The sequence below is a fragment of the Oncorhynchus tshawytscha genome, linkage group LG30, assembly GCF_018296145.1.
Source record: "Oncorhynchus tshawytscha isolate Ot180627B linkage group LG30, Otsh_v2.0, whole genome shotgun sequence".
NCBI classification, from domain to species: Eukaryota; Metazoa; Chordata; class Actinopteri; order Salmoniformes; family Salmonidae; genus Oncorhynchus; species Oncorhynchus tshawytscha.
Genome location: NC_056458.1, coordinates 13661688 through 13674986, shown reverse-complemented (window position 1 = coordinate 13674986; position 13299 = coordinate 13661688). Strand labels below are relative to the sequence as shown.

Genomic DNA, 13299 nt, shown 5'->3' with positions numbered 1-13299 from the left:
ACACCCACACCATTATATTGTTGGGGTACACCCACACCATTATATTGTTAAGGTACACCAACACCATTATATTGTTGAGGTACACCAACACCATTATATTGTTGAGGTACACCTACACCATTATATTGTTGGGGTACGACCACACCATTATATTGTTGGGGTACACCCACACCATTATATTGTTGAGGTACACCCACACCATTATATTGTTGGGGTATGACCACACCATTATATTGTTGAGGTATGCCTACACCATTATATTGTTGGGGTACACCCACACCATTATATTGTTGGGGTACACCCACACCATTATATTGTTAAGGTACACCAACACCATTATATTGTTGAGGTACACCAACACCATTATATTGTTGAGGTACACCTACACCATTATATTGTTGGGGTACGACCACACCATTATATTGTTGGGGTACACCCACACCATTATATTGTTGAGGTACACCCACACCATTATATTGTTGGGGTATGACCACACCATTATATTGTTGAGGTATGCCTACACCATTATATTGTTGGGGTACACCCACACCATTATATTGTTGAGGTACGCCTACACCATTATATTATTGAGGTACACCCACACCATTATATTGTTGAGGTACACCCACACCATTATATTGTTGAGGTACGCCTACACCATTATATTATTGAGGTACACCCACACCATTATATTGTTGAGGTACACCCACACCATTATATTGTTGAGGTATGCCTACACCATTATATTTTTGAGGTATGCCTACACCATTATATTGTTGAGGTATGCCTACACCATTATATTGTTGAGGTATGCCTACACCATATATTGTTGAGGTATGCCTACACCATTATATTGTTGAGGTACACCCACACCATTATATTGTTGAGGTATGCCTACACCATTATATTGTTGAGGTATGCCTACACCATTATATTGTTGAGGTATGCCTACACCATATATTGTTGAGGTATGCCTACACCATTATATTGTTGAGGTACACCCACACCATTATATTGTTGAGGTATGCCTACACCATTCCAACACAGAAAAGCTGCTTTTTTAACATAGTTAATTACCATTTTTTTTAAGGAAAACAATTTCACTCATATTGTAAGTCATAAATACTGGACAGTTACTTTAAACAGGACACATAATTCAGACACCCCAATCAGCATGTGTGTATATGCAACATGTCATTGTTAACAGAGGTAGGGGTACGAGCATATACACTAGGGGGATCTGAGTCTGAGCGGAGAAGACAGAAGACAAAAAGAGGGAGGAGAAGAGAAGGAGGAGAGGAGAAGAAGGAAACTCATTACTCTGGCGTGTTGCTGTGTTGAACCTAGCATCTCTGCCGCCCGCCATCTCAGTAAATAAAGTCTGTCATTGGATCTGGCCCGGTGGCTGTTTCCAGGCCCTGTTATTTGCGTTATTAATATGCATGCTAATGTACCTATTTTATGGCTCAACAGTTCTGATTCACTTCAAAATCAATTATCCATCTGGTACACCCATACTTGCCCAGGCTCAAATCTGTATTAATTTCAGCAAACATACATCGGGCACAACACAATAAAGATAAATGGCTAGATTAGGTGCAGTAAACAAAGGAACTAGGGGCAAGTTTTAATGAGATTTGGCTTATAAGAACCTTACAGTTCCTTAAATAATGAGCCTGGCTCTGGTTTTTTTTCCAAATGCAAATTATACAATGGAATGTTTCGCTGTCCTGCCTTTTCCAATTTCATTTAGATAAGAGTGTCTCCAAATAAGTTGGCAGTTAATATTCTCACATGAGCACTCCCCGCCTCCTCTGCCCCTATTCTCCCTCCGGAGCAGACTGTTTTTCCCCTCATCCATAGTGACGCATTGATCCGTAATAAGTTCCGAAAAGTTCACTGTGCTTGTTAAATAGTTCAAACGGACAAAATCTGGACTGGGAACTACTTAGACAGTGCTGACAGAACCACTTACGGATGTTACTGCCACTTTTACCATAAACCATCAGCAAAATCAGTCTGATATCAGTGTCATGCCCTTAGCAACCCCTCGCCCTGAGACAGAGAGGTGAGGAAAGATAGAGATGGGGAGCTGAATGATGATGAAGGAGAGAAGAGGTATAGCTACAGCTGGCTACCTACAGATGAGGGCCCTCCATGACACCCCTCTGTGTCCCTGTCATTACCCACTGCTGGGGTCACACAGATGGAGTGATGAATCCATAATATGACATCACCTCAATTTTCCTCTCCATTTATCCCGGTAATGTGGTGCCCTGTTCCCTACGCCCAGGACCACCCGTGACTCATCAGCGCCAGGAAAATAGACCTCTTGTGGACACGGAAACGGCACACCTTAGATGAGCTCAATGTGGAGCTCAGTTAATCTGAGTACATTTTCCTCTATCTCACGAGACATTAGTTAGACTCAATACATTTTTGCAAATGTATTGAAAATGAAATAAAGAAATAGAACATTTACAGAAGTATTCACACCCCCTTAATACTTTGTAGAAGCACCTTTGGCAGCGATTACAGCTGTGAGTCTTTCTGGGTAAGTCTCTAAGAGCTTTCCACCCCTGGATGGTGCAACATTTACCCATTATTCTTGAAAAAAATATTTAAGTCCTGTCAAATTGATTGTTGATCATTGCTAGACAATAATTTTCAGGTCTTGCCATAGATTTCAAAGGAGATTTAAAACTGTAACTCGGCCACTCAGGAACATTCACTGACTTCTTGGTAAGCAACTTCAGTGTATATTTGGCCTTGTGTTTTAGGTTATTGTTCTGCTGAAAGGTGAATTCATCTCCCAGTGTCTGGTGGAAAGCAGACTAAACAAGGTTTTCCTCTAGGATTTTGCCTGTGCTTACCTCCATTCCATTTATTTTTTATCCTGAAAAACTCCCCAGTCCTTAACAATGACAAGCATACCCATAACATGATGCAGACACCACTATGCTTGAAAATGTGGAGAGTGGTACTCAGTAATGCCTTGTATTGGATTTTCCCCAAACATAACACTTTGTATTCAGGAGAAAAAGTGAATTACTTTGCCACATCTACTTTTTTATTTTTACCCAGCTACTAACAAGTGCCTTCTTTGCGATGCATTGGAAAACCTCCCTGGTCTTTGTGGCTGAATCTGTATTTGAAATTCACTGCTCAGACTGAGGGACCTTACAGATAATTGTACTGTGTGTGTGTGTGGAGGGTACAGAAATAGTTTTTCACATGATTTTTGAATGACTATTATTGCACACAGAGTGAGTCCATGCAACGTATTATGTGACTTAAGCAACTTTTTACTCCTGAACGTATTAACGTTTACCATAACAAAGGGGTTGAATACTTATTGACTGAAGACATTTAAGCTTTTATTTTTAAGAATTTGTCCCAAAAAAAAAAAAAAAAAAACATAATTCCACTTTGACATTCTGGGGTATTGTGTGTAGGCCAGTGATCAAAATCTCAATTTAATTAATGTTAAATTCAGGCTGTAAAACAACAACATTTGGAAAAAGTCAAGGGGTGTGAATACTTTCTGAAAGCACTGTATACCACCAGCACATTGGTTCTCCTTTATTACTTAAAAAAAAACAATGAATCAGAGACCTGCACGATTGTTGGAGAGTGAGTGTTAGGGAATGTTACCGTGTGGGACTGAGTAGTGTGCTGGACTTTGCTGGAGTAGTGTTGGTCCATACTCACTCAGCATGCCCATCCCCAGCATGAAGGCATCCATGGTGTAGGGCAGGCCCCTGGCCCTCCCTCGCGTGCCTGGTGGGAACATCACCTCCTTGGGCTGGGCCTTCTTACATTCTACCTGTGGACACAGTGGGGAAAAAAATGAAAAAAATGAGTCCTACTGGCCCCATGGAGGGAGAAGAATGGGACTGGGCAGGACATATCCAGATTCCAGTAGGACTCACAGAACAATACTGTTGCTTTTTTCTAAAAAGCTAAAGTTTGCTTGTCTGGGAAAATATCTAAGGTCAATCCTTCAGAGTATTCCAGTGCCTTTTGAAACTACTGGTGCATCAGGATAGTTGTAGAAGAGCCTCCAAACACGATGTCTCCATTGATTATTTGAAAATGTCTTCCTGTAGCCACTTTCTATTGCCCACAGCACCACAGTCACCTGCTAGTGGAGAGGCTTCATGTCTATTCTAACCCTGGCAGACCTTCTTATCATTCAGGAGTAGACTGAGGAGTATGGAGAGAAAAGAATCCTCCACCCTGACTTCCACACAAAACACTTTAGACAGCCCCCATCATCTCAGTGAATGCCTTTGTTTTCTGTCCTTTTATTCAAATTCTTGTCAGTCTTCCTAGAGAGAGACAGAGAGACAGTAGAGTGAATGCTGAGGCCAGGTTGGTCAAATTCAAATTTCTGCCTCTGTGTGCTCATCTGCTCTACAGTACCCAGCCCATTCCACCTGGAGCGCTCGTTCTCTCTCTCTCTCTCTCTCTCTCTCTCTCTCTCTCTCTCTCTCTTGCCAAAGCAAGTGAAATAGATAATAAAAAATGAACAGTAAAACATTGCACTCACAAACGTTCCAAACAAATAAAGACATTTCAAATGTCATATTATGTATATATACAGTGTTGTAATGATGTGCAAATAGTTAAAGTACAAAAGGGAAAATAAATAAACATAAATATAGGTTGTATTTACAATAGTGTTTGTTCTTCACTGGTTGCCCTTTTCTTGTGGCAACAGGTCACAAATCCTGCTGCTGTGATTGCACACTGTGGTATTTCACCCAAGAGATATGGGAGTTTATTAAAATGTGAATTCTTTGTGGGTCTCTCTCTTGCGCTATTTCTCTCTCTCTCGCTCCCCTCTCTATCTCTCCTGCCATCTACTCTCTGCTCTCACACACACTTAGTTCTGCCCTCTTATGACTAACATATTCTCCTCCAACACAATGCTTATCAGCTGGTAGATGTGACAGGTCTAAATACAAGCAATACAGCAAGCCTGTATGAACATGTATATGCAACAAAATAAATTATGTACTCTATGTCAACACCGCTGAGAGAAATACATCAATGTTCTCGCTAAAGAACATGCACACAGATATATCTGTATAGACATATACAAACATGAAACCACACATGCCAAGCACGGGCACACACACATCCGCACAAAAAGTCTCACACACATACACACGCAAACACACACAAATTCACAAGCTTTCACAATCTCAATCCTTCAGAGTGGAGCAGCTGGGGTAAACAGAGCAGGACCTGTCTAGGAGGGGTGTGTGTGGTGGAGGGGGGGGGGTTGATCAGACCAGAAATAACATTCCACTCTGACAGACTGATAGAGAAGGGGGGTCATCCACACCAGTGAGAAAGTCATCTCCAGCCGTATCCTATTTACCACACATCTATCTGGGCTTTATGAAATATACAGGAGTGTGTGTCTGTGTGACTGGCTCGGCTGACAGGGCTGGCGTGTCTGTGCCATGTGTCTATCGCCTGCTCTTCTTTTTGGTAGGCCGAGCCTGTTCATTGCGCCGCACAATCTGTCTGCTCCACTGCCTGCTTGGGCCCTAGGCCTGTCCATCTGTTTGTCTGTCTGCCTCCTGGCTTCGTGTCTAACCCACAGCCTCAGATTTAACAGGGCCTCTCTCTCTCTCTCTCTCTCTCTCTCTCTCTCAAATTCACATGCATGTCATCCTGCCCACTGCACAATATAAGCTGCTTCTCCTCTGCTGGGTTGGATACCACTGCACAGTGCAGGTAAACCCCAGCATCCATACAAATGCAAATGGCCAGGGCTGCACCTCTGCTCTGCTCTGACAAGCTCCAGGCAAACATTACCATTCCTTCACTGATCCTCCACTGTAGAAACACCCTGGTATTATACAGTGTTATTATACAGCGTGAGTTGCTGAGTTAGAATAAAAGTTGCCCGTGCCTAAGTGTGAAGGTTGCTGTGTTAGATTAATAGTTGTGGTGTACAAATGTGGATGGTGGCTGCTTGCTGTGTTAGTGTGAAGGCTGCTGTGTTAGTGTGAAGGATGCTGTGTTAGTGTGAAGGCTGCTGTGTTAGCGTGAAGGCTGCTGTGTTAGCATGTGAAGGCTGCTGTGTTAGTGTGAAGGCTGCTGTGTTAGTGTGACGGCTGCTGTGTTAGTGTGACGGCTGCTGTGTTAGTGTGAAGGTTGCTGTGTTAGTGTGAAGGCTGCTGTGTTAGTGTGAAGGCTGCTGTGCTAGTGTGAAGGTTGCTGTGTTAGTGTGAAGGCTGCTGTGTTACTGTGAAAGTTGATGTGTTAGTGTGAAGGCTGCTGTGTTAGTGTGAAGGCTGCTGTGTTAGTGTGAAGGCTGCTGTGGTAGTGTGAAGGCTGCTGTGTTAGTGTGAAGGCTGCTGTGGTAGTGTGAAGGCTGCTGTGTTAGTGTGAAGGCTGCTGTGTTAGTGTGAAGGCTGCTGTGTTAGTGTGAAGGCTGCTGTGTTAGTGTGAAGGCTGCTGTGTTAGTGTGAAGGCTGCTGTGTTAGTGTGAAGGCTGCTGTGTTAGTGTGAAGGCTGCTGTGGTAGTGTGAAGGCTGCTGTGTTAGTGTGAAGGCTGCTGTGGTAGTGTGATGGCTCGCTATCTCCCGAGGAAAAGCTGCAGTGTTAGACCACTAAGATTAGTGGCTGTTGGAGGGCTAGTCAATTAAAGAAGCAGAGGCCATAGAAACACACTGTCCCTTCGTTCGCTGCAAAGCACTTTGTAGCTGTCACAGAGCACCTGTCCTCCTAGCTAGCGACGCTGCTCTCTTCTCTCACCCCCATTTGTGCCTCTACGCTTCCTACCCTGTGAGAGCGACCATCATTTTCCAATCAAAGCAAATGGGAGCTTAAATACCTGTAAGGTGTGGGAGGGGTTGAGGAGGAAGGGGAAGCAGAGCAGGAGAGTGCACACTAGCAGTCTAATTGTCAGGGAATGACCTCTATACTGAGTGGAGAGAAACCAGGCAGTACAAATAGGACTATTAAAAGTCTCTACACACTGACTGGGGCTAACACACCTACACACTGACTGGGGCTAACACACCTACACCTGGACTGGGGCTAACACCTACACACTGACTGGGGCTAACACGCCTACACACTGACTGGGGCTAACACACCTACACACTGACTGGGGCTAACACACCTACACACTGACTGGGGCTAACACACCTACACACTGACTGGGGCTAACACACCTACACACTGACTGGGGCTAACACACCTACACACTGACTGGGACTAACACACTTACACACAGACTGGGGCTAACACCTACACACTGACTGGGGCTAACACACCTACACACAGACTGGGGCTAACACCTACACATTGACTGGGGCTAACACACCTACACACTGACTGGGGCTAACACACCTACACACTGACTGGGGCTAACACACCTACACCTGGACTGGGGCTAACACACCTACACACTTACTGGGGCTAACACACCTACACACTGACTGGGGCTAACACACCTACACACTGACTGGGGCTAACACACCTACACCCTGACTGGGGCACCCACCTCACACATCTCACACACCTACACACTGACTGGGGCTAACACACCTACACCCACCTCACATGCTTACACACACTTTCTGTTCAGTGGTCGGCTGGGTGGTGTTCAGCTGGACAGGAGCTCAGGAACAAGCACAGGAAGTGCCAGGTACACCACTCTCTTCTCCCCAGCAGCTCCAGTCCCTCCCTCCCCCAGCATACACACCTCACAGCCCACTGTCACATCCAGGTAGCTGGGCCATCCACCAACCACATGGGCTGGGGGGGAGTGAATCCCCGGGCTGGCTGCTGTGAGTCAGTCAGGTCTGGTTGGAGTGGGTTTGTTATTCAGGGGAATAGCTTTCCTCTCCTATCCTGTCGTCTGTTAAAAATGAGCCGAGAGCTTGGCGGCTAGTGTGTGAGGGCAACACAGAAAGACGTGGGGGATAGACGGGCCAAGAGGAGAGTTCACATCACTACTCAGACCTGAGACTCTCAATCAGGCTGCCTCAGAGCATCCTCTACCCTCCTGACACACACACACACACACACACACACACACACACACAGACAGACAGACAGACAGACAGACAGACAGACAGACAGACAGACAGACAGACAGACAGACAGACAGACAGACAGACAGACAGACAGACAGACAGACAGACAGACAGACAGACAGACAGACAGACAGACAGACAGACAGACAGACAGACAGATAGACAGAGATACCGCCACTATCTATAGGCCATAAGCATTGCCTCTGATTCTCCTTGTAGTGGTGCTGCTACGACGGCCCAGTTAGATAGATAAGGACGTATTAGTAAGCATCCCCATCTTTGAAACACAGCTGACTCTGCCAGACTGAGAGGGCAGGATTTATCCAGTGGTCGTGACCTTCTCAATAGATCTCTCATTCCCATTAACCTTGTGGGTGTTGTAGGGAGCTGTGTGGGCGTGTCAGCCCTGTATCAGGCCTGCAGCAATGCTGTCCTCTGGGATGCGTGCCGTGGAGCGGGCGTGGGGTGGTCTACGTTGCGGCAGCGTTCACTCCACTACAGAGTGGATTATATCAGTCTACTTAAAAGGGCTAGCACTCTGGAGAAGGGAAACAGCGTGATTCATCCACTATAGCCTTCCAATTCCCAGCTGAACAGTAAAAAGCAATGAATGGTGTGAAAATGTCAGTCAGCTGAGTGATGTCAAGCCTGTGGGCACAGGCCATGGGATTATTCACTTAAGAAAAATGAGCTCACAGCCATTTGACTGCTGAATATTTACACTAGAGGTTGTTTAAAGGGTGAAATCACTTATAACTCAATGCAAACATCATCACACTTTAACAACGTCAAGACATTCTAACCAACAGAATCAGATGCAATTTACATATATGTGACCCGTTTCAGGAAACTAGGCGTATGTCGCTGGTTACTCCTTCACACGAGAGCCGTTTGAACGTAATCTTTAAAAAAAATCTAAATGTGTTTTTTTGGGCAGAAATGCCTTCTGGAACATGTGAACTTTCATGTGCCTTAATAACAAACTTGTATGCCATCTGTAAATATGAATAAAATTGTTAAAATTACGAGCCTAGTTGGTTTAGCCACAGAAAACGACAGCAACCTTCCCGCTAGCCATGATTGGCTGAGATAATGAGTGGGCTGGACATGACGAGAGATGAGCTCGGATTGGTCTGCCATATGGCATGCTTCTGTCTATTTGAGCTGGTTAGTATGTGTAGGTAATCCTGTCTAGCGCGGCTTTTAAAACCTATATATTGCTTAGTAGAACTGCATAAGTGTTGCGCTCCACCTTCTCAAGGACCGAGCTTTGAAATCAGTGGAATTAGAGTATGATAGCTAAGGAGATGCATAAAACACCTGTCTCCGGATTACATCTTCAAACTAAGGGCATCAGTGACAAGGAGAAGCGTCCAACCATGATGTATATTGGTAAGATAGTCTAGCTAGCTACATTTTTAGATATTACATGTTTCTAATTTTGACAAATTCATTTTCAAGTGTACTGTTAGCTAGCTATCTAACGTTAGCTGGCTGGCTCACTAGTTAATGTTACATGTATGATCTTATTATTTGTATCTCAGAGCATATTGCTTGGCTAGTTATAGCCTAATGTTAGCTAGCTAACTTTGAACCTGGTTGGTTAGCTACCTGCAGATTTATGCAGGGTAGTAACGTCATGAGTAGTGATTATGGTTAATTGTTTAGCTAGCTAAACATCTACTGCTGCCCCCTGGACACTGTGATCACTTGGCTATATAGCTGATGCCCGCTGGACTGTCCATTAATCACGGTACTCCATTCTGTTTATTTATGTTTTATCTGTCGGCCCCAGCTGCGAACTCAGGCTCTGTGTGTAGTTAATCCGACCCTCTCTGCCTAGTCATCGCCATTTTACCTGCTGTTGTTGTGTTAGCTGACTAGCTGTTGTTGTCTCACCTGTTGTTTTAGTAAGCTCTCCCAATCAAGACCTGCGATTACTTTATGCCTTGCTGTATGTCTCTCTCAAATATCAATATGCCTTGTATACTGTTGTTCAGGTTAGTTATCATTGTTTTAGTTTACAATGGAGCCCCTAGTTCCACTCCTCACACCTCTGATACCTACTTTGTCCCACCTCCCACACATGCGGTGACCTCACCCATTATAACCAGCATGTCCAGAGATACAACCTCTCTTATCATCACCCAGTGCCTGGGCTTACCTCCGCCAAACCCGCACCCCACCATACCCCTGTCTGCACATTATGCCCTGAATATATTCTACCACGCCCATAAATCTGCTCCTTTTATTCCTTGTCCCCAACGCCCTAGGCGACCAGTTTTGATAGCCTTTAGTCACACCCTCATCCTACTCCTCCTCTGTTCCTTGGGTGATGTAGAGGTAAACCCAGGCCCTGCATGTCCCCAGGCACCCTCATTTGTTGACTTCTGTGATCAAAAAAGCCTTGGTTTCATGCATGTCAACATCAGAAGCCTCCTCCGTAAGTTTGTTTTACTCATTGCTTTAGCACACTCTGCCAACCCCAATGTACTTGCCCTGTCTGAATCCTGGCTTAGGAAGGCCACCAAAAATTCTGAGATTTCCATACCCAACTATAACACTTTCCGTCAAGATAGAACTGCCAAAGGGGGAGGAGTTGCAATCTACTGCAGGGATAGCCTGCAAAGTAGCCTGATAGCCTGTCATACTTTCCAGGTCTATGCCCAAACAGCTCGAACTTCTAATTTTAAAAATTCATCTCTCCAGAAACAAGTCTCTCACTGTTGCCGCCTGCTACCGACCCCCCTCAGCTCCCAACTGTGCTCTGGACACCATCTGTGAATTGATCGCCCCCCATCTAGCTTCAGAGTTTGTTCTGTTAGGTGACCTAAACTGGGATATGCTTAACACCCCGGCAGTCCTACAATCTAATCTAGATGCCCTCAATCTCACACAAATAATCAAGGCCCACCAGGTACAACCCTAAATCCGTAAACATGGGCACCCTAATTGACATTATCCTGACCAACTTGCCCTCCAAATACACCTCTGCTGTCTTCAATCAGGATGTCAGCGATCACTGCCTCATTGCATGTACCCGCTACGGGTCCGCGGTCAAACGACCACCCCTCATCACTGTCAAACGCTCCCTAAAACACTTCTGCGAGCAGGCCTTTCTAATCAACCTGGCCAGGGTATCCTGGAAGGATATTGACCTCATCCCGTCAGTTGAGGATGCCTGGTCTTTCTTTAAAAGTAACTTCCTCACCATCTTAGACAAGTATGCTCCGTTCAAAAAATGCAGAACTAAGAACAGATATAGCCCTTGGTTCACTCCAGACCTGACTGCCCTCGACCAGCACAAAAACATCCTGTGGCGGACTGCAATATCATCGAATAGTCCCCGCGATATGCAACTGTTCAGGGAAGTCAGGAACCAATACACCCAGTCAGTCAGGAAAGCAAAGGCCAGCTTTTTCAAGCAGAAATTTGCATCCTGTAGCTCTAACTCCAAAAAGTTCTGGGACACTGTAAAGTCCATGGAGAACAAGAGCACCTCCTCCCAGCTGCCCACTGCATTGAGGCTAGGTAACACGGTCACCACGATAAATCCGTGATAATCGAAAACTTCAACAAGCATTTCTCAACGGCTGGCCATGCCTTCCTCCTGGCTACTCCAACCTCGGCCAACAGCTCCCCCTCCCCCCCCGCAGCTACTCGCCCAAGCCTCCCCAGCTTCTCCTTTACCCAAATCCAGATAGCAGATGTTCTGAAAGAGCTGCAAAACCTGGACCCATACAAATCAGCTGGGCTTGAAAAATCTGGAACCTCTATTTCTGAAACTGTCCCCCGCCATGGTTGCAACCCCTATTACCAGCCTGTTCAACCTCTCCTTCGTATCATCTGAGACCCCCAAGGTTTGGAAAGCTGCCGCGGTCATCCCCCTCTTCAAAGGGGGAGACACCCTGGACCCAAACTGTTACAGACCTATATCCATCCTGCCCTGCCTATCTAAGGTCTTCGAAAGCCAAGTCAACAAACAGACCACTGACCATCTCGAATCCCCCCGTACCTTCTCCGCTGTGCAATATGGTTTCCGAGCCGGTCACGGGTGCACCTCAGCCACGCTCAAGGTACTAAACGATATCATAACCGCCATCGATAAAAGACAGTACTGTGCAGCCGTCTTCATCGACCTGGCCAAGGCTTTCGACTGTCAATCACCATATTCTTATCGGCAAACTCAGTAGCCTCGGTTTTTCTAATGACTGCCTTGCCTGGTTGGAGCTACTTTGCAGACAGAGTTCAGTGTGTCAAATCGGAGGCATGTTGTCCGGTCCTCTGGCAGTCTCTATGGGGGTACCACAGGGTTCAATTCTCGGGCCGACTCTTTTCTCTGTATATATCAATGATGTTGCTCTTGCTGCGGGGCGATTCGATTCCCTGATCCACCTCTACGCAGACGACACCATTCTGTATACTTCTGGCCCTTCCCTGGACACTGTGCTATCTAACCTCCAAACGAGCTTCAATGCCATACAACACTCCTTCCGTGGCCTCCAACTGCTCTTAAACGCTAGTAAAACCAAATGCATGCTTTTCAACCGTTCGCTGCCTGCACCCGCACGCCGACTAGCATCACCACCCTGGATGGTTCCGACCTAGAATATGTGGACATCTATAAGTACCTAGGTGTCTGGCTAGACTGCAAACTCTGCTTCCAGACTCATATCAAACATCTCCAATCCAAAATCAAATCTAGAGTCAGCTTTCTATTTCGCAACAAAGCCTCCTTCACTCACGCCGCAAAATTTACCCCAGTAAAACTGACTATCCTACCGATCCTCGACTACGGCGATGTCATCTACAAAATAGCTTCCAATACTCTACTCAGCAAACTGGATGCAGTTTATCACAGTGCCATCCGTTTTGTTACTAAAGCACTTTATACCACCCGCCACTGCGACCTGTATGCTCTAGTCGGCTGGCCCTCGCTACATGTTCGTCGCCAGACCCACTGGCTCTAGGTCATCTACAAGTCTATGCTAGGTAAAGCTCCGCCTTATCTCAGTTCACTGGTCACGATGGCAACACCTACCCGTAGCACACGCTCCAGCAGGTGTATCTCACTGATCATCCCTAAAGCCAAAACCTAATTTGGCCGCCTTTCCTTCCAGTTCTCTGCTGCCTGTGACTGGAACGAATAGCAAAAATCTCTGAAGTTGGAGACTTTTATCTCCCTCACCAACTTTAAACATCTGCTATCTGAGCAGCTAACCGATCGCTGCAC

At 45.7% G+C, this 13299-nt stretch overlaps 1 protein-coding gene across 14 annotated transcripts in view; it reads right to left on the bottom strand.

The window, feature by feature from the left end:
• The window catches only part of LOC112250268 (RNA-binding protein Musashi homolog 2), a 332528-nt gene that overhangs the window by 68871 nt on the left and 250358 nt on the right, over positions 1–13299 (bottom strand). For 8 of the 14 annotated variants that reach the window (XM_042309137.1, XM_042309138.1, XM_042309136.1 and 5 more), the window contains exon 9: positions 3655–3826. In XM_042309137.1, the coding sequence (XP_042165071.1) occupies positions 3655–3826 (172 nt within the window). The remainder of the gene's footprint in view (positions 1–3654; positions 3827–13299) is intronic. The other 6 variants (XM_024420267.2, XM_024420266.2, XM_024420271.2 and 3 more) reach the window with 1 other exon arrangement.